General features: G+C 40.5%; 1 protein-coding gene across 1 annotated transcript; it reads left to right on the top strand.

Moving 5' to 3' along the window:
* The first annotated feature begins 31 nt into the window (after positions 1-31).
* On the top strand, positions 32-17,438 carry AMD1 (adenosylmethionine decarboxylase 1). The gene is made up of 9 exons (XM_006839929.1): positions 32-235; positions 11,917-12,003; positions 12,927-13,053; positions 13,644-13,746; positions 14,881-14,923; positions 15,025-15,169; positions 15,554-15,646; positions 15,728-15,883; positions 16,732-17,438. Exons 1-9 carry the CDS (start codon positions 126-128, stop codon positions 16,870-16,872), a joined length of 1,005 nt encoding a protein of 334 aa, XP_006839992.1. The 5' UTR covers positions 32-125; the 3' UTR covers positions 16,873-17,438.
* Positions 17,439-21,213: the final 3,775 nt, after the last annotated feature.

Below are 21,213 nucleotides of genomic sequence, written 5' to 3'. Positions count from 1 at the left end.
AAAAAAAAAGGAACCTGAACTTTAAACACAGCTGGAACAATCCGCAGCGGCGGCGGCAGCGGCGGGAGAGAGATTTAATTTAGTTGATTTTCTGTGGTTGTTGGTTGTTCGCTAGTCTCACGGTGATGGAAGCTGCACATTTTTTCGAAGGGACCGAAAAGCTGCTGGAGGTTTGGTTCTCCAGGCAGCAGCCCGACGCAAACCAAGGATCTGGGGATCTTCGCACCATCCCAAGGTCGGTGTTCGGGGTTCTCCTAGCTTACAGATCCGGGTCTGGAGGCTGTCGCCGCTCGGAAGGCACCAGATAGGGGAGAGGGTGGGGGCCGGGCTCGCGGAACCTTCGGATGGAGCCCGCTCCACGGGGGAGGGCTGTCTTGGGGTCCGTAGAGGCGAGTGCTGGGTTTTGGGGGGAGCGGCCGCGTCCACGCGGGACCGGCGCCGGCTCCATGCCGCCGTTGCCTGGCCGGGCGCTGCCCTTGGGGGAGGGGAGCGGCGAGGGGAGGGGGCCGGCGCGGCCGCGTGCTCAGGTAACGTCCCCTGTGGGGCGGGCGGCGCCGCTAGGAGTGGTTGGGCGGCCCGCGCCTCCAACCTTTTCTGGAGTTTGGCGGCCTGGCTCCGGAGTGGGGGAGTCTGGGGGTCTGCGCGGGCTCCCTCCCGGCAGGTGTGGCTCTGCGGGCTTAGTCAGGCGCTAATTCGGGCGTGCCCGCCTCGGGGGATGGAGGAGGGAGGGAGTGGAGCCCGAGCCAGGCTGGTTCTTCGCGCCGGCGCCGAGGGGAGGGGGCCCCTTCGGGCCCTGTGTTGAGGGGCTGGATGGGCAGGCCTCCCTCCCGCGTCCCCCCTGGCGGCATGTGGCAGGGATTGGGCGGGAGCGGCTGTGTCGCAGTGGCTGGGCCCCACCGCCGCCTCAACGTGCTCTGCACCAAAACCTTTTTGGGGCGGTTGGGCGGACGACGTGATCCCTGCGGCGGCCAGCGGACGTGGCCGTAAGCCCACCTAAGGTTGCTCCCGAGTCTCTTGACCTTGGATTGTGTAACCTGTTAAACTCAGTCGGCCGGATTCGGCAGAGCAGAGGGGAGGTGTGGGGTGGCCTCGGGTTTGCTACGGTTATGGGACAGCGGCCCTTCTATCCCTGGACGTAATGCCTTAAGCTTAAGGTAGGGAGTCAGGGGCCCCAGCCGCTGTTCATGTGCAAGCACGCAAGGGAGAATTTCTGGGCTGATCCTGCAGAAAAGGAAAGGCTTTTCTAATGTTCTTGCTAGGAATCCAAGTGCAAGTTAAAAGTGCAGGCATTAACGAAGATGCCTGGGCCTTGTTACCAGCGGCCCTCACACCATTGGTAACCTCATGCCTTCCTAGAACCCTCCACCGCGTTCCCGCGGCTCCTCCGCGCGCTAGTGTGACGGTGCTGCGGAGGAACCGGCGTGGCCACTTCATTGAGAAGCGGCGACCAATGAGCAACTGCATCCGACCCACAGCCTGGCCAGAGGGTGTGGGCCAATAGGCGGTTTAGGAATGTTGGCCGCCTTCCGTTGACAAAAAGCGACTAGAGAAGGCAAACTAGGCACGTGCTGCCCAGGACTTTAAGGAACGTCGGACAACCCAGTTGACGGGCATTATCTTGAAGGATTCAGTTGCAACTGAAAACATAATCATGTTAACTAAATTGTCACAGATCTTATTTTCAGGCATTTGCAACACTTAAAATGTCTCCTGTATCCCTTACTATGTACCAGGTTTAGTTCTAAGCACGTAACATATACTATAGGGAGAGGTTACTTTTCTCATAATATGTTGTCGTTGTTGTGTGCCCTGGGGTCGGTTCTGACTCATAGGGACCCTGATAAGGAAGCTTATTATTTCCTCCGTTTTACAGATACGGAAAACTCCCTGGTTTTGGTGATAGGCATATATGGCAAGATGATAGGGATCAGGATTTTTATCTAGTAGGGAAACTTGACAATTAGTAAGCAATCATCCTTTATAACTGGGAAGGGTCCTAGTCATCGTCCTCCCGTGCCCCCACCCCTTAATTTGGGGGCAAAAATGCCAGGATTTAAGCTTGGGCTTGAGAACCACCTTTCTTTTTTGTTTTTCAGTTTTGTCAGTTGAATTTGTTTTATAATAATTGTTCTTGAAGTGATGACAAATTAAACCTCCTAGGGCAGAATAAAATACTTTTGTGTAGTTCATACATTTTTTAGAAGTTTGACATTTATGAAATCACTACTTCTAAGCTAGTACATCTCAGCTTCTGTGAGTACAGCCAAGAACTGAAAATACTCCATTGGATTTAACTAAGAAAAGAAGGCCTTTGAAATGATCCCTTTGTTTTTCCATGTCTGTCAGACAAGGATGCACTACTGGTTAAGTTCATTATTAGGAGATACAGTGCCTGAAAAATATTAGGTGGTAAGTATTGAAAAGCTGTTGAATAAAACCATTGTAAATTTACTCATTTTCAGAATCATAGTTTTGCAGGAAGGAATCTTAAAATTGGCCTTTCAATTAGGGAGAACAATGCAGATCAACTAAGGGTTCCTTCATCCCCAAAATGTAGACTGTAATAGTACCAACCTCATGGAGTGCTGTCAAGTCAGAACTGAATCACAGGAGCCTACATAGGGTTTCCAAGGCTGTCGTCGCAAGAGCAGAAAGCCTCATCTTTCTACTGAAGAGTGGCTGATGGGCTTGAATCACAGGTCTGTGGTTCCTGGTCCAGTACTTACCCTCTAGAGCCAACATGTTAAGTGCTGTCCAGTCAGTTCCAACTCATAATGACCCTGTGTAGGGTTTCTGAAGAGTGGCTGGTGAGTTTGAACTATCCACCTTCCGGTCCAGCAATGATTCTACAACGCCACACCTAGACTTTATTCCCATTGTCTAACTTTGTTATTTAGGGTGCTTATGGGTCGGAACTGACTCGATGGCACTTAACAACAACAACAACAACATGCCAACTACTAGTCAGTTCTGTCTGACTCTTTGTAGCCCTATGCAGTGTTTCTGAGGAGTGGCTTGTGGGTTTGAACTGTCAACCTTTAGTTAGCAATCCAGTCCTTATCCTACAGCGTCACACCAGGACCCAAAAACTATACTTTTGCCTTGAAGTCAATTCTGATTCTTAACAACTTCATAAATACAGAGTAGAATTGCCCTGTAGACTTTCTAAGACTAGCTCTTCCTGGAAGTAGACTGTCGCTTCTTTCTCTCTGAGTGTGACTGGTGGGTTCCTACCACTGTCTTTTTAGTTGGTGTGGTAGCTAAGCACTTTGGCCACTGCACCACTTAAATAGGGTAAAATCTGTACAAAATGTTAGTTTAAATGACATTGTTTTATCTGATTTTTAAAGATAAAGGGTAACATCATTTCTTATCCTCCCACTCACTACCAACCAAGAAAAGGAGGAAAAAAGTGTTATTAGCAGATTCTAATCTAAAAGAGTATACATTAGAAAACTTGGCAAAAGGTTGGTGGTGTTTGTACATGATACACCAATCAATTGTATTGTTTTCTAAGCACATCCTCTTTCTAGATCTATACATTTCTGAGGTTTTTGGGGGGGGTTTTTGCAGATTTGGGAACGAAAGTCTTGAGGCAAAGTCAGGGTTAGGTTGGTGGTGGATCAGGGTAAAGTTTCCTAACAAAATTCTCTTATTCAGATAGGGGAAACAAATTCTTCAGCACAACTTTCTTGTCCTTTTTCTCACCAATGCATTTAAAAGTTCTTTCTAGTAAGTTCTCTTATTCAACCTGTGTCCATTGAGAAAATCTATCAAATTTGCTCCTTGGAAATAAAAAATTAAAAAACCAGCTTCTGTAACCTTCTGAGCTGATCTCTCTGCCTTGAATTCATTTTAGAGGCCTTCCCAACCTTAAAAAGCTTGATCCTTCAAGCATTGCTGTTTTATTTAAGACACCATTTCTTCCTGTAAACTTGTAGCAGAGCTTCAGTGATTTGGGAAGGTATCGGTCTACTAAAGTACTATTAAAATTTTGACATTGGCCCTGGCACAAAAGTCTTTTTATTTCTTTTTGAAGGTACACTAATGAGACGTTAGGGAATCTGGTGGCATGGTGAGTTAAGCACTGGACTGTTATTTGCGAGGTTGCCGGTTCCTTGATAAAAAAGATGAGCTTGCCTGCTCCCTTAATGTTTACAGTCTGGGAGACCCTATGGAGGAATTCTACTGTTCTATAGGCTTGCTCTGTTTGGATGGTAGTGGATTTAATGAGACAAGTGTATTACTGGGGAATTTGTCTGCAGCCATCTGCTGATCTCAGAGACATGTTTAAACTGGAACCTTAGTAGCAATACTTTCTGATTTTCATATGTGTGTGTGTGTATATATATATATAGATATATATATATATATAGTAAATTTTGAAGGCTGTACATTAAAAGATGTCCTAGGAGTTTGATACAGAAAGTTATTTTTACGTTTTTATTGTGAATTATGTGTTAGTTTACATGGATGAACACTATCTTTACATTCATCCTATCGTACTTTGTTTCATTGCAATGATCACAATCCCCTGCATGCATAGTCAAACACCCAAAGGGTACACCCCACACCCCTGCCCCCCAGCCACCAGCACACAAGCCCTCTTCTCCCTCCGAGTCCAGAGTCCCCAGCCACTCCATCTGGCCACGTCATTGCCTCTGCCTCTGCCTCTGCCTCCATCCCTAGTGTCGCTGCCTCTCTGGACATGGTCTTGCACTTGGCTTTTCTCCTTTGATGGTTCCAGGGATCTCTGCTCCTGGGCTGCAAATAGAAAGTTATTTTTATTCACAAAGAAAAAGTAGGATTACTGGGGAATGTCAGTGATCAGTGTATTCAATATATTCATCCTTTCATTAGCCTCAGAGGCAAGTGAAAGTTGGACAGTGAATAAGGAAGCCTGTAGAAGAATTGATGCATTTGAGTGTGGTGTTGGAGAAGACTATTAAAAAGTACCATGTTGTTGAGAGTGCTGTCGAGTCGATGCTGACCCATAGCAAGGCTGTAAATCTTTATGGGAGCAGAAAGTCTCATCTTTGTCCCACAGAACCGCTGGTACTTTGGAACTGCTGACTTTGAGATTAGCAGTCCAATTTGTAACCATTACGCTACCAGAGCTCCTTAAAAGTACCATGGACAAACAAAAAAGTAGTAGAAGAAAAATCTCTCTTGGGAAAAGTACAGCTAGAATGCACCTTAGAAACCAAGATGGCCAGACTTCTGTAGTCCCTGAAAAAGGACATCATGCTTTGTAAAGTGGAGGGTCAGTGAAACAAAGAAAAGACCCTCAATGAGATGAATTGGCACAATGGCAGCAGTAGCCATTGCTCAAGCATAGCAACAAATATGAAGATGGCACAGGACAAGGCAGTGTTTTGTTCGGTTGTGCCTGGGGTAGCTATGAATCGGAAGCAACTTGATGACACTAATAACAAAGGGTAATCCTGGTATGGCACTGTAGGATAAGCACTGAACTGCTAACCACTGTACCTTGGCAACCCTATACTGGATTACTATGAGTTGCAATGATTCTAAACAGCTACAACAGAATAATCAGGAGCATTGGTGGCTTGTAGGATAAGCACTGGACAGTTCAAGTGTGCCAGGCATTCTGTGGAAGAAAGATGAGGCTTTTCTCCTCTTGTAAAGATTTATGACATCTGAAATCCTATGCAGAGTCACCATGAGTCAGAGCTAATTTGCCCTGGTGTGGCGCTGTGTGTTAATGCGCCAGATTGCAAAGCCCTTGGAACTGCAAGGTCAGTGGTTCAAGCTCACCAGCTGCTCCTCGGAAACCCTATACAGGGTCGCTATGGGTCAGAATTGACTCAATGTCACTTAACAACAACAATGGAGTCCTAAGGAGCTCTGGTAGCGTAGTGGTTATGAATCAGACTGCTAACCTCAGGATCATCAGTTGGAAACTATCAGCTGTACTGCGTGCGGGAGAAAGATGAGGCTTTCTGCTCCCGTAAAGATTTACAGCCTTGAAAACCCTGTACAATGGTCGCTATGAGTCGGAACCGACTCCACTGCACATAACAACAACAATGGAGTCCTGGTGTGGCACTGCGGGCTAATGCATCAGACTGCAAGGTCAGTGGTTCAAGCTCACTCACTGCTCTTTGGAAACCCTATACAGGGTCGCTGTGGGTCGGAACTGACTCTACGGCACTTAACAACAAAATAAGTCTGCATAGCTTTATTTTTAAGCAGCCCTGGTGGTGCTGTAGGATAAGCACTAGAATACTAATCGTTCAAGTAGGTTATTTAAACCCACCAGCTACTCCAGGGGGAAAAGATGACAGTGTCAGCTCCCATAAAGATTTATAGTCCTGAAAACCCCATACAGGGTCACTCATAAGTTGGAATCGACTCTATGGGGGGTGGGTTTGGTGATTTATAAATAAATAAATAAAAGTTTGAAGTCATTATTTTACTGATAATATCAGCATTCCCAATAAAACAAAGTGTACTGTTGGGAGTATTGACTTCATCAGTAAAATTAATACCATTCATACTTACAAAGACTAGATTATTTTATTGATGATACCAACACTCATTAAAGTTATAGAATTATTACTTTGTAGTTTTCATTAATTTTGAAAAAAGGTTGCCATAATAGCACAAAGAATCCCTGTTTGCCCTTCACTCCTATTCCATAATTAACATTTAACCACATTTGCTTTACCTGTCTATATATGTACTAATTTATTCTCAGTGTGTGAGGGTTGCTCATTAATCCTTTTAGATTTTAGCCTTCTGTTGAAAGGGTAGTAATGTCTCATTGTGGTTTTAGTTTTGCATTTCCCTAAAAGATTTACACCCTCGGAAACCCTGTACTGGGTCGCTATGGGTCGGAACCGACTTGACGGCACTTAACAACAACAACAATGACTATAAGGTGTCCTGGTGTGGCACTGGACCGGACCGCAAGGTTGTTTGAACTACAGTGCTTCAAACTCAGCAGCTGCTGCATGGAAACCCTATCTATATAGGGTCACTATGAGCCGATGGCAATTAGCAACAACTATAAAAATTTTGAGGCTGTTTGATAGAAGGCTTTGGAGTGGTTAATGTTTGGCTACTAACCAAAAGGTCTGTGGTTCAAAGGCAACAAAAATGGCGCTGTGGGCTAATGTACTGGACTGCAAAGTCACTTTGAACCAGAAGTAGTTCAAGCTTACCAGCTACTTCTTGGAAACCCTATAGAGTCGCTATGGGTCAGAACTGACTTGACACTTAACAATAACAACAGTAGACATTTGATATTCTCTTTACCAGTTTGGATATCCTCTTATACATGCTATGGTGCTTGATAACATCTTACTGTCACCAAGGACTTTTCAAGCCAGATTCATAGAGTGGAGGGAATAAAAAGAAAGGGAGTTTTTTAACCCACTTTGTCTTTGGGCCTGGCTTTTCTGTATCTTGAAGAAGGTGTGTACTCAACATATTTTCATAGCTTCACAAGATCCAGGGAGTTGAAGACCTAGTCAAAGCCACAAGGGGCCTCATTAAATAAGTAGATTAAAATAAGTAAATTTCAATTTGTGTTTATAAGGATTTCGAAGGTTTACAAGAGGGAGAAGGGAACAAATGTCCCAAAAGGGCATGTTACAAATACAAGAGACATTTAAAAAATCAAAAGCATGTTGTGAAAAATTCCTAGAAAATATATTTCCAAAATTAATGCAAAAAGAAATAGAAAGGCTAAGTAGTTCTGCAATTTATGTAAATTGGATTATTTGCTAATCATCTCTCCCCACAAAGGAAACTTAGATTCAAATGGTTTCACTAGAGTTTTTCCAGTGAAAAGCAGTAAAAAAGAAGTCATTCCGATTTTTTTTTTTTTTTTTTTCATATATTCTGTCAGGAGTAGAGCACGAACACAGTTCCCAACCAGTTTTGAGGTTAGCAGAGTTTTGATGTGAAAACCTGACCAGATTTGAAGGAATTGGAATGACAATACACTGCTGATGGGAATGTAAAATAGTTCAACTACTAATTAGTATCTATACTATATCAATTTAGAGGATTTATTATATGTCCCAAGAACCTTAGTACAATAACAGATGGATGTGTGAGTTTGGAGAATTTGAAAGGCTGCTTGAAATTATTTTAGAGAAAAGCTGTCTGGTGCAATATTTAGATTTGCAGAGTGGGTTAATGTGCCAGACTGCAAAGCCATTTGAACTGCAAGCTTGGTGGTTCAAGATCACCAGCTGCTCCTTGGGAACCCTATCCAGGATCGCTATGGTCATAACCGACTTGACAGCACTTAACAAAAACAAACAACTGCAAGGTTGGTGGTTCAAACTTACCAGTGGCTCCTCAACTCGACAGCATGTTTACAGCAACATAATTCATTATGGCTTCTATCAGTATGAAAATGCTTTCAAAATATAAAAGTGTGGGGTTTAATGAAGAATTTTATGTTGTTGTTAAAGTTCCCTGGAGATGGTTCTGACTTATAGTGACTCTGAATAGGGTTTCCAAGAAGCCCCTGGTGAGTTTGAACCCCATGACCTTACCTTGCTGTCTTAGTCTTATGCATATCCTACAGCGCCACATCACTTTAAATTTGAACCAAGGAGGGGAACAAACGAATAATTGGGACATTTTGAGGATAATATTCCAGTCTAGTTTAATATAATCTGCAATAAGTCTTGAGTAAGTATATGAGGGTACATAAAAAATTTGCTAGAAAATCATGGAAACCTTTGTTGTTACATACGTCGATGCAATTCCGACCCATAGCGACCCTGTATAGGGTTTCCAAAGAGTAGCTGGTGAGCTTGAACCACTGACCTTGCAGTTCAGACGGCTTTGCAGTCTGGCGCATTAGCTCACGGCGCCACAATAGAAAAATAAAATGTGAAACTATTATTTCTGAACATATCCTCTGTCTAAATAAATGTGCAGCACTTTCTGCTATTGCTTTTTTGAGCCATTGTTTTGGATTTGTTTGGTGCCATCTAGTTGGTTCCTGCTCAGGTGACTTTGTATAGTGCTATGGGTTTTGTTTATTTTCCCCCAGATGATTTATAGAATCTAATGGTTTTCATATGTGAATTGACTATATGGATGTCTTTTGTGTGAAATTCTGGTATTTCTTGTCCATTTTCTTTTGGGATGACTGCCCTTAAATTTTATATACATTTTTGATAATTTCTTTGATATATACATTGCAAATAATTTCACTCCTATTAAAATCTTTACTTTTCATTGTTTTACTGGTATTTTTATAAGTTGTTACGTGCTGTCGAGTCAGTTCTGACTCATAGCAACCCAGCATACGGTTTCCAAGGAGCACCTGATGAGTTTGAACCATCAACCTTGTGGTGGTTCTGTGCTTCATAAGAAATGACAGCTTTGTGTGGAGGCGGTCATGTGGGAAAGAAGTCTGCTAGAAAAGAAAAAAATGTGAAGGATGGATGAGATAGTTGCACAGATAGTGATAGTATATGAAAGCCCCCGCAGCATTAACATTCTCAGAACTACATCATTGCACAGTATTGGTGTATCAGTCATTTACATTAAAGGAATCCATAACCTACTGCCAGAAAACCTTTTAGTATAAATGTTCTGAAGCAGAAAAACTGCTTCATTATACATTCCTTACCACATTCTCAAAAAAGATTTGAACTCCTGGGTCCAAACTACCTTTCTCTTTATTAGTATATGTTGAAAGTAGTAATCAAATGGTTGAATAACTTTGCATACATGTTGTTAATTGTTAATGCTGTCGAGTGGTTTCCGACTCAGCGACCCTGTATAGGGTTTCTGAGGAGCAACTGGTGAGCTTGAACCACCGACCAACTTTGCAGTCCACTGCATCAATCACGGGGCTACACCAGGACTCCAATTACATCTATACAGATTGTTGTTGTGGTTCAAACTGATTTTGTGGTCGAGCACTTACCCTATAGCACCACATCAGGACTCCATATAATGATTAGTCATTTAATTTTGGTAAAAATTTTGCAGCATTTGGGTTTCTTTTGAACTAGTAGAGATATGTCTGGGTATTTCAATTGACTATCCTACTAGACAGCTCCAGAATCTAATTGCTAAGTATATTTAGGATGCTTTTGACACAAAAATCTATCTTTTGGTATAAAAGCCTGAAAGTAATTTGAAAGGAGGGCCTCCGAAACAGACAACTTGGCATGTGAGCTAAGGTTAGAGAGTTGAGGGTAACTTCAGTCTGCCTTTAAATAAATAGTTGAGTGGCTTTGGGTAAATTGCTTGTAAAATTAATTGATGGCTCTGAAACTCTTGATTTTTACTTACACTGAGGAAATAACCCATTAAGTTTTTTTAAGTTGAGGAAAATCATTCAAATCAGGAAATACTTTGCTTTATCTATGAATTTATTTTATAAGCTCCAAATAATTACTTAGCATTTTACAATAATATTTTCAACTCATTAAACCAGTATGAATTAAAATATATAACCTTTCCTGGGGCTGGTCTTGCATACTATACAACTTTGAAATTTTAAAACTATAATTAAGAAAATATCTCAGTCACCTGTATTAATTTGGGGCAAAAAGCAGGGAAAACCTTTTCTCTAAAACACAAGAGCCAACAAACTTTCAGTAGAAGGGCCAGAGTAAATATTTTAGATTTTGCAAGGCCAGGCCCTAAGTAACTGCGCAGCTCTGCCCTTAAGGAGAAAGCAACCCTAGACTATATGTAAATGAGTGGGTGTGGCTGCGTTCCAATAAAGCTTTATTTACAAAAGAAGGCTCTTTCCCCCCTCTCTTCAAACTTTTGGGAGAAAAATTTGTGGTTGACTGACATTTCGTGATTTTTATTGGTTTGTTTTACTGTCTGTTGTATCTTGCAAGCTTTTTGATTTTTTTATTCTTGATTTAGCCAAGCAGCTCTCAGAAGATTATGCCTTTATATATAATCACATGGTTGATAGATTATCCAGTAGTGTTTGTCTTAGAGTGTTTAAAGCACTAAACTATGTAGTACTACATACACAAGTAATCCTTTCTGGTGTGATTTCAAACTTTTAGTGACATTTCCCAATACCAGCAGTTTTTTTTCATTATTGTTCCTCAAAATGGGAATTCATGATCCTATACCAAGGACCTCTGGAGTGTAGTGGCTATGAATTGGGCTGTGAACCACAGGGTCAGCAGTTCGAAACTACCAGCTGTTCAATGAGAGAAAGATGAGGCTTTCTGCTCCCGTAAAGATTTACAGCCTCAGAAACCCTGTACAGGGTCGCTATGAGTCGGAACCGACTCCATGGCACATAACAACAACAGACACTTGTCCACAGAGCTGCCCTAGTTGGTAAGTACCATCAGCTATTATGGCTAATGAGACGTAATGATCATCCTTGCTGTATGTTTGTTGGTAAGTGCCTTCTAGTCAGTATTGGCTCATAGCGAACTCTGTAGGGTTTCCAAGGCTGTATGTAATCTTTGCAGGAGCAGGAAATCTCATTGTTTTACAATAGAGCAGCTCGTTGGCTTTACTAATGATCTTGTAGTTCGCAGTCCAGTGCTTTAGTAGTTTGTAAATATAAAGTATAATTTTGTATTTTCCAGTTTGCTTTTTAAATTTTTTTGTTGTGTATGTAAATAAGGAGCCCTGGGCAGCACTGTGGGTTTAGGTGTTTGGTTGCTAACTTCAGGGTCAGCAGTTCAAATCTACCAGCCACTCTGCTGCGGGAGAATGGTGAAGCTGTCTGCTCTCAAAGATTTAGGCTCAGAAACCCACATACAGGGTCTCTGTGAATTAACAGTGGGATTTATGTACCTATAAACTGTTCTCACCAAAACCAGTGTGCCAGCATATATAAAATAAGGTGATCTTAATTATTGGAAGACTTTTATATTGGGAGCTTGATAATTGATGAGATTACTCTTTCTCTCTTTTTTTAAATAATAGATCCGAGTGGGATATACTTTTGAAGGATGTGCAATGTTCAATCATAAGTGTGACAAAAACTGACAAGCAGGAAGCTTATGTACTCAGGTAAGTTTGATAAAACAAGTGTTAACTAGCTCATTTCGGTCTGCATCATACTTTACCTGGAGTATCATCATTGCTCTCCATCTTGGTTCTAGAATCATTTTCCCTTTATAACATATAAAATGTTTAGGTGTCCCTGGATTATCATATTTACCTCCTTATAGTTAGGAAGAAATATCCGTGAAGGGGAGGCTATATCATATTATACCTCTACCACTAACCTTTTCTATTTTTAGTTTATGCCTTTCAATAACAGAAATAACAGAATTGACTACATTGTTAGATAACTGCCAAACCACTGAGAATCAATCATACATAGTTCATCCAAGTTCAAACAAAACCTTAACTTCTACAACCAGTGTTACTCTTGCCTAGCACCCCAGCATTTGCTGCTGCCAACATGCATCATTAATGCACAAAATTGTAGGATAGTAGATTGTTTACTGTTGTAAATGCAGAATGTCCGGTAATGAGATCATAAGTAACACATAGAGGTGTGTTGGTGGTGGACTTTGGGACTGTTGGATTGAATGGGTATGTAAGGCTCCTGGTCTTTACCAAGTTAGTGAGACATATACAAATGGTTGTCAGATTTTTCTTCTCAAAGAAACATAGACCGACTGGCATCCTCAGATACTTGTATCCTAGAGTACTAGTGCATGCTTGCTCTTTCATGAAGTGAGGGAGGTCAGTTGACAGAGGGTTTGTAGATACATTTCATTCAGTATGTTTTATATTTAGTTCTATGGGCTCAAGAACCTTTAACTAATTGTTGTAGAGTAGGAAAATTATTAAAACAGTATTTGCATCTTTGAAATTCCAACATTCTGGTAAATCACATTGTAAATGATAGTCTGATAATGGGATAATGGCCCCTTCAGGGGTTATGCAAACATTTTCGCATTGTGGCTTTTTTTCACTTGCAGTGAGAGTAGCATGTTTGTCTCCAAGAGACGTTTCATTTTGAAGACATGTGGTACCACCCTCTTGCTGAAAGCACTGGTTCCCCTGTTGAAGCTTGCTAGGGATTACAGTGGGTTTGACTCAATTCAAGTAAGTATTTTTAAAAATGTGATCCTTCTTTTCAGGCCTTAGGTATAGTTATCCTGTATAATGCTTCAATTACCTTGTCTAACAATGTGGTAAGATTGTAATGCTATAAGAGAAAGAACTGTTGAATGATCCACCTGTTGCAAAAAACCTAAAGCAATATATTTATTACTTTTGAACCATTGTGATAGTTTTGAAACTTTAGAAATGATATACCCTTTTCTCTAGAAGAAAAATATTCATGTTCATTCATAAAATTTTTGCTTTGATGCCATTTAAAAATCCAGATTAGAAAGCACTGATCAAAGAAAGAAATATTTCCCATCATTAGTAAGTGGGGCAGTTGTGTCTGTAGAAACTCATTACATTGAAGTCTACATTCTTACTTATCTGATTGAAACTTTACAGCTTATAAAAAGAAATACATTGCCCTTAGATTTTGAGATAGTGGCCTTTTTTCTTTTCTAAGATGATGCTAGGATTGGTTCGGACAGCTTATATTTGTAGAAGAGCTTATTTTGCTGCTGTGTGTGTGTATGCATGCAGAAAACATGATTAGTTTATGTCTGAAGTTATTCATCTGTCTCCCTTAGAGCTTCTTTTATTCTCGTAAGAATTTCATGAAGCCTTCTCACCAAGGGTACCCACACCGGAATTTCCAGGAAGAAATAGAGTTTCTTAACGCAATTTTCCCAAGTAAGTTTTTTAAGTTGCAGGGTAAAGAATCAGGAAACCAGTGCTTATGCACTGACTGACCTTAAAAAATGACATACCTATGTTGTTATGTGCCGTGGAGTCAATTCTGACTCATAGCGACCCTGTACAGGGTTTCCGAGGCTGTAAATGTTTACGGGAGCAGAAAGCCTCATCTTTCTCCTGCGGAACAGCTGGTAGTTTCCAACTGCTGACCGTGAGATTAGCAGCCCAATTTGTAACCACAAATTTATAGTGTCAAGTAAAGTTCCCATTTAACCTAACCTTGACTCCTGGTGTACACATGCCACTTTTAAAGTTATTTGGGTGTCATTTTATCAGTACAATAGTAGTCTTTTAAAAACAGGAATTTTGTAGGCTATTATTTATGTAACCTTTACTATGTGAGAATCGCTATTAGTTTTGCTTAATGCAGAGGGGTAGAGTTCATCTGGTTAATTTAATTTATGTCTAACTCACTGCTTAAAATATAGATCATAAGTCTTTTGTCAGTATTGAGTTTTTAGTGCCTTCTTTGAGAAAAATCCCCAATGGCTTCAAAGATAACCAACTCCAGTCCCTAGGGTTAAGAATAGTTTACCACACAGGTGTGCTGCTTAAAATGGTAATAGTCATACACCTCACTTGAACTGAATTGGTAAAAAAAGTTTCTTCCCTTTCTTTGCTAAATTTGTTGCTGAGTGTCATCAAGTCAGTTCCAACTCAGCAACCTTGTGTAGGATTTCTGAGGAGCAGCCTGGTGGGTTTGAACCAATGGTTTTACGGTTAGCAGTCCAGTACTTATTCTACAGCGCCACACCAAGACTCTATCTTTTCTAAGTTTAATTAATCCTGATTTCTATCCCATTTTTCATAATTTACCGCTTCTAATGCAAAACTTTTAAATACTAGGCAATACAAGAGAGTGCTGAACATTTAGTATAAACATGTACCTAGTGTTGTAGAAGTTCTACTATGTTAAATGTTGAAACTATATGTATAGGAAGTGTTAATCATAAAATGACCTGCCATTTTTACAGCAAAGCAGGCAAATGAGTGATCAAATACCAGGGGTTTTAGGAGTGGATAAGCAAAATATGTCTGTTACATTTCTTTTTCATTCTCTTTTCACAACAGATGGAGCAGCATATTGTATGGGACGTATGAATTCTGACTGTTGGTAAGTTTGACATAACTGTATGGGGTTTTTGTTGTTATATATGTAAGATGTATTATAAACTGCCAGTTTAATCTTTGGAAACTATTATCATTCTTATACAGGTACTTGTATACTTTGGATTTCCCAGAGAGTCGGGTAATCAGCCAGCCAGATCAAACCCTGGAAATTCTGATGAGTGAGCTTGACCCAGCAGTTATGGACCAGTTCTACATGAAAGATGGTGTTACTGCAAAGGATGTCACTCGTGTAAGCATTTGAAAAAGAATTTAAAGTAATTATTGTGTTGTAGTTAGTGTAATGGTTACAAGTCAAGCTGCTAGCCTCAAGGTCAGCAGTTCGAAACTACCAGCTGTTCCAAATGAGAAAGGTGAGGCTTTCTGATCCTGTAAAAATATACAGCCTCAGAAACCCTATACAGGGTCACTCACTATGAGTCAGAAGTGACTCTGGCACACGACCACCATTATTGTTAAGTGCCATTGAGTAATTTTTGACTCAGTGACTTGTATAGGTTTTCCAAGGAGTGGCTGGTGGGTGTGAACCACAACCCTTGTGGTTAGCAGTCCAGTGCTGATCCTACAGCGCCATGCCAGGACTTTGTCTTTATTAATTGTCTTACCTTTGTTCCAGGAGAGTGGAATTCGTGACCTGATACCAGGTTCTGTCATTGATGCCACACTCTTCAATCCTTGTGGGTATTCAATGAATGGAATGAAATCGGATGTAAGTCACTGTTTGTTGCCTCATTCATTATTTGAATATTTAAATATACCTTTTCCACTATTAACACATATTTCTTTTAAGGGAACTTATTGGACTATTCACATCACTCCAGAACCAGAGTTTTCTTATGTCAGCTTTGAAACAAACCTAAGTCAGACCTCCTACGATGACCTGATCAGGAAAGTTGTGGAAGTCTTCAAGCCAGGAAAATTTGTGACCACCCTGTTTGTAAATCAGGTAATTGTTTTTATTATTGATGATCCAGAAAACCAGGATGATGAAATAAGTCATAAAGTGAACTATCTGTATGAGATTCAAGTGACAACAGCTCAAAAAGATTAGATAGGAACTTTGGTGGTGGTGTGAGGTCAAGTTGGTTCCAACTCATAGCTGCCCTGTATAGGGTTTCTGAGGCTGTAATTCTTTGCGGGAGCAGAAAGCCTTATTTTTTTCCTGTGGAGTGGCTGCCAGGTTCAAACTGCTGACCTTTTTAATTAGCAGCTCAGCACGCAGCCAGTATGCTATCAGAGCTCCTTAGGAACCTTGTTGTGAAGTGCCATTGACTCGGTTCTGACCCATAGCTACCCCGAATACAATTTCCCAGGAGCAAAAGAGTAAGAATTGTACAACTCAGAGAATGAAATCAGTGTCACTACTGGTACATATCCTGGTTGGCACTGTGGTTTAATGCACAGAACTGCAAAGTCGGTTTAATCTACAAGTTTGGTGGTTCAAGCTCACTAGCTGCTACTCAGAAACCCTGTACAAGGGTCACTATGAGTTGGAATTGACTTTTTGGCACTTAAAAACAGCAACAATGGTGCATATACTCAACAAAATAAATTTTAAAGACCATAAATTTATTGCTTGAACTCCTGGTGTGGCACTGTAGGCTCAGCACTGGACTAGGAACTACAGTGTTGGCAGTTCAAATCCACCAGCTGCTCCTTGGAAACCCTATACACAGTCACTATGAGTTGGAACTGACTTGACAGTACTTAACAATGAATTTATTGCATGACTTTTAATTGAAGGAACTTGAGCAGATATGAAGCACTAATGATTATTTACATTTTTTTCTCCAGAGTTCTAAATGTCGCACAGTGCTTTCTTCGCCCCAGAAGATTGAAGGTTTTAAACGTCTTGATTGCCAGAGTGCTATGTTCAATGATTACAACTTTGTTTTTACCAGTTTTGCTAAGAAGCAGCAGCAACAGCCGAGTTGATTAAGAAAGATGAAGAAAAAGCGCAAAAAGAGAACACACGTAGAAGAAGGTGGTGGCTGCTTTCTAGGTGTTGATACCGGGGGCCATGCTTTCCATAACCACCACCTTGTAGTTGCAGAAAGCCCTAGATGTAATCATAGTGTAATCATTTTGAATTGTATGCATTATTATATCAAGGAGTTAGATATCTTGCATGAATGCTCTCTTCTGTGTTTAGGTATTCTATGCCACTCTTGCTGTGAAATTGAAGTGCATGTAGAAAAAAACTCTTACTGTATGAAACTTTACAATACTTGTGAAAACAATTCGATTTGGTTTATGCACAGCATAGTATTTCTCCAGGTGTCATCCAAAATTCCCCACAGACAAGGCTTTCGTCCTCACTAGGTGTTGGCCTCAGCCGAACCCTCTGGGACTGTTCTATTAAATTGCTGCCAGAATTTTACATCCCGTTACCTCCAGTTTCTAGAACATAATCTCTATGAATGTTATTGAAACCAATTTCTATTTCATACAGATGTTTTTTGCAACAGCAATTAAAGTTTTTCTTCCACGAGTCCAGTCCTCTTAAGAAAATGATTCAGTTACTCATTTTGTGTATAACTATTTTAAAAGTATTGCTCGCTGTATTTGTAGTCTTTTGATTTCTCTCACCATGACAGATCCCACCCCCATCCCCTGGCCCTCATCCCTCTAAATAGAGCAATATATTTTCACACTGTGGGTTTATACTAATGTTATACCCCCAGGGGAGGGTAGACCTTGGGCACAGTTGTCTTTTAAGTTTGAGTGGATTTGATCTTCTCTTCATTGACAGGCTCTTTTGGAAGATACTGACAGAAGTGTTGATTAGTAAGGAAGACTCATAGCTGTTGTAGATTAAGAATTAGGTATGCTGACAGAACTGAGTATAGAATCCTTATACCATTCTCTGCCCCCCAATAAATGAGATTATCTTGTGAGCACCATGCCTTTACTAACTTGCTAAGTAATAGTATAAATGCATTAAGTGTATTAGCTAGGAGATTGCTGTTTCAATAAGTCAACTCAATTTGGCTCATTCACCTTTAACTTTATTTTTATGAGCCATTTCCATTAATAATATACTATACACTTTGCTTCAAAGCAAAACCAACATCCTTTCACCTTGTTAACTTAAAAGTTCTATGACTTTGTGTGATAGTGTTCTGATTTCATTGTGGTGGTCCTTTCATCACCACTAGATATGATCAAGTGAGTGACTGCCCTCTTTAAACAACATACACTACTCCAAGATAGTCACTTAATGGGAAATGACTAGACATCGGCTTTTCAAGAGTTGGCATATTTTTTTAAGCTACATTTACAAATACTGTGGGATATAAGCAGCTAAGAGAACAGCAAAGTTGATTAAATTTTGTATTGCTTGTCCTCAACTTTTTTATTCCTGGATTGATGCAGTGATGTTTTGTTCCTTCCGTATTTATAAAAGAAACACTGTTTTTTAGTGTTTGTAAACAAAATCTGCTTGGTTTGAAATCAAGTGGTTGGAACACCGTTTTGACTTTCCTTTTAAGCACGTTGATTGAATACTTCATTAAAGAAGCATTCAGTTAGTGTGAGCAGTTTGATTCTGTAAGTAGAACAACAACTAATGTTTCTGTAATGTGCTCTGTTTTGAGGACCAATACTCAAAGTGGATTTTGTTCTTGAACAGTATCCCAGTAGTTTAGATGACATTTGTTGGCTTGAGGTCTGCTTTTTAAAAACTAGATTTAAGAATTCTAATGTTGAAAAGTACAAATTTGAAAGGAAAGAAAACCTAGCAAAATAAAATACTATAGATTGGATAGTAATTAAATTAATCCTAGTCTGATAGAGGAGGGGAAGTTTTGGTGCCATATTTCTCCCTTCATGGTGTTGGACTTAAAATCAGTTTAAATGTATTTCTGTACGACAATTTTATGCTTCAATAAAAGTTTGCTTTAATTCATTGTCTAGTGACATTCAGAAACTTCTGTTACCATGCTTTCTATATAGTATACTAAACCAAATGTGCATCTGAAGTTTTTTTAAAATAAGTATTTATTGTGAACGTAGTATTATGCAGATACAAGGTCTTTGGCTCCTTGGAGACTATCTGATTAATTGCATTCCAGTTTAAATGTTTCTTTTCTTAGTGTTTTCATGATTGAAGCTCAAAATTATGTTGTTAAGTGCTATTGAGTCAGTACCAACCGATCGCAAACCCTGTATAGGATTTCCAAGGAGCTGCTGGTGAGTTTGAACTGCTAACCTTGCAGGTCAAACTGACTTTGTAGTCCAGCATTTTAGCCCATAAGTGCCACACCAGGATTCCACGCTGTGTATATACAACTGGCTTTTTTCATGAATTTTTAAAGCTCTGTCTTGCGTATGTATTTCAATGGGTGAAAGAAAAGCATTCAGTAAGAAAGAGAAAAATTGTTAAGTGCTGTGAAATCAGTTCCAATTCATAGTGACACTGTGTAGGGTTTCCAAGGAGTAGCTTGTGAGTTTGAACCGCTAAGCAGTCCAAGTGCTTTATCCCACATCACCACACCAGGATAGGAATGTATTTAGGCATTAAAAGGAGTTGGGGTTTAAAGACAGAAGATAAGGTACCATTGTTGACGTTTATTATGGATTATGCCCTTTAGGTAGGTTATTCATGATTATTTCTATTAATGAGCAACATTTTAAGGTGATCATTAGTCCTTAGAACAAAAAAGTACAGGCGTTGTATTGATTAAAGAGATTTGTGTGTTTACAACACAAACCAGTTACAAAGTTGTTAGGTGCCTTCCAGTCACCTAAAAGGATTTATTTGCCTAGTATGGTTGTTGTCACCAACTCCTAAAATTCCTGGCTGCCAATCTTCCAATATAATTACATTGTGAGTTCTCTTCAGTGCTTCCTACACTGAATGACTTCCACTTTAAAACATTTCCATAGTTACAATTTTCTTTCTGTTTACATTTGCTTTTTCCTAAGGAAGCTCTGGTAGCATAGAATCGGGCTGCAAACCTCAGGGTCAGCAGCTTGAAACTACCAGCTGTTGCGTGGGAGAAAGATGAGGCTTTCTGCTCCCGTAAAGATTTACAGCCTTGGAAACCCTGTACAGTTGGAATTGACTCCATGACACACAAGTGTGCTCCATAAGCCTTTTTTTCCTTGTCCTTTACCAGTGCCACCAGCTGACCTCAAATTAACTGGACTCCTGGCATTTCAATGGCTGGCTATTTTGGAAGCAGACTGTCAGGCCTACCCAGAAACTCCTTAGTGAACTTGAACCTCCAAAGATAAACCTTTTGCATCACTTGTATTCCCTCTACCCAAAAGCCACTGCCACAGTTCTAATCATAGTGACTCAGACCTTCAGGGCAGCTGGTGCCTTTGAACTGCCAGCTTTATGGTTAGCAAATTAGTGCTTATTCACAGTGCCATCAGAGCTCCTTCCCAGTCCTTAAAAGAAATAACCAAGTGCTTACTCCAGTATAACAGGACTCTTCACCAGCTTGTTTATAGTTTTCTGGATGCTTAGCCCATAAACATTGCAATTACAAGCTCAGAGCTAGATGGAAAGGGAACCAATGAGGTGTGTTTCCGATGTCCAAGGATAGGATCCTGGTGGATACAACAGGGTTTTATCCCTGGAGTCAGGTCTAAACCTACAGGACAGAGTTGAACTACCCAGTAAGGTTTCTAAGGCTGTAAATACAGAAACCTAATGCCACATCTTTATCCAACAGAGTAGCTAATGAGGATTGCAAGAGTGCCCACTTCAATACATCACCAGGGCTCCTAAATACTGGTCATCAAGTTGATTCTGACAGCCTCCCCACACAAGATTCCAAGTAGTCTCACAGGGCTGCTAGGTTTGAACTGACAACCTTGTGATTATCAACCCAATGTCTAGGTCACACCACCACCAGGGCTCCTCAAATAATGATTACGTTTGTAATGTTACATGCTTTCAAGATGGTTCCAACTCAGTGGTCCTTAGCACAACAGAATAAATCACTGCCCAGGCCTGCACCATCCTCAAAATTACTAGATTTGAGCCTATTGTTGATAATCACCTTTACCAATCTTCCTTTTTTGTTGACACTTCACTTTACCAATTGTGACACCATCCACATACTGGTCCTTTATGACATGTTCAAAGTTGTTAGGTGCTAATTCATAGGGACCCTATGTACAACGGAACAAAACAGTGCCCGGTCCTGGGACAACCTCACAATTGTTGCCACGCTTGAGCCCATTGATACTACTACTTTGCCAGTCCATCTGTCTGAGTGCCTTTCTCTTTTTCTCTGACCTTTCACCTTACCAAACATGATA

This window comes from Chrysochloris asiatica, unplaced genomic scaffold (genome assembly GCF_000296735.1).
Source record: "Chrysochloris asiatica unplaced genomic scaffold, ChrAsi1.0 scaffold00027, whole genome shotgun sequence".
NCBI lineage: Eukaryota > Metazoa > Chordata > Mammalia > Afrosoricida > Chrysochloridae > Chrysochloris > Chrysochloris asiatica.
The sequence above is the reverse complement of the archived record's forward strand: the minus strand, read 5'-3'. Positions and strand labels throughout refer to the sequence as shown.

Excerpts from the sequence above, each read along its gene's own strand:
- AMD1 (XM_006839929.1), top strand. The coding sequence starts at position 126 with ATGGAAGCTGCACATTTTTTCGAAGGGACCGAAAAGCTGCTGGAGGTT. Across the intron at positions 236-11,916 it reads GATCTTCGCACCATCCCAAG|ATCCGAGTGGGATATACTTT; the intron begins GTCGGTGTTCGG and ends TTTAAATAATAG. Across the intron at positions 15,884-16,731 it reads CCACCCTGTTTGTAAATCAG|AGTTCTAAATGTCGCACAGT; the intron begins GTAATTGTTTTT and ends TTTTTTCTCCAG.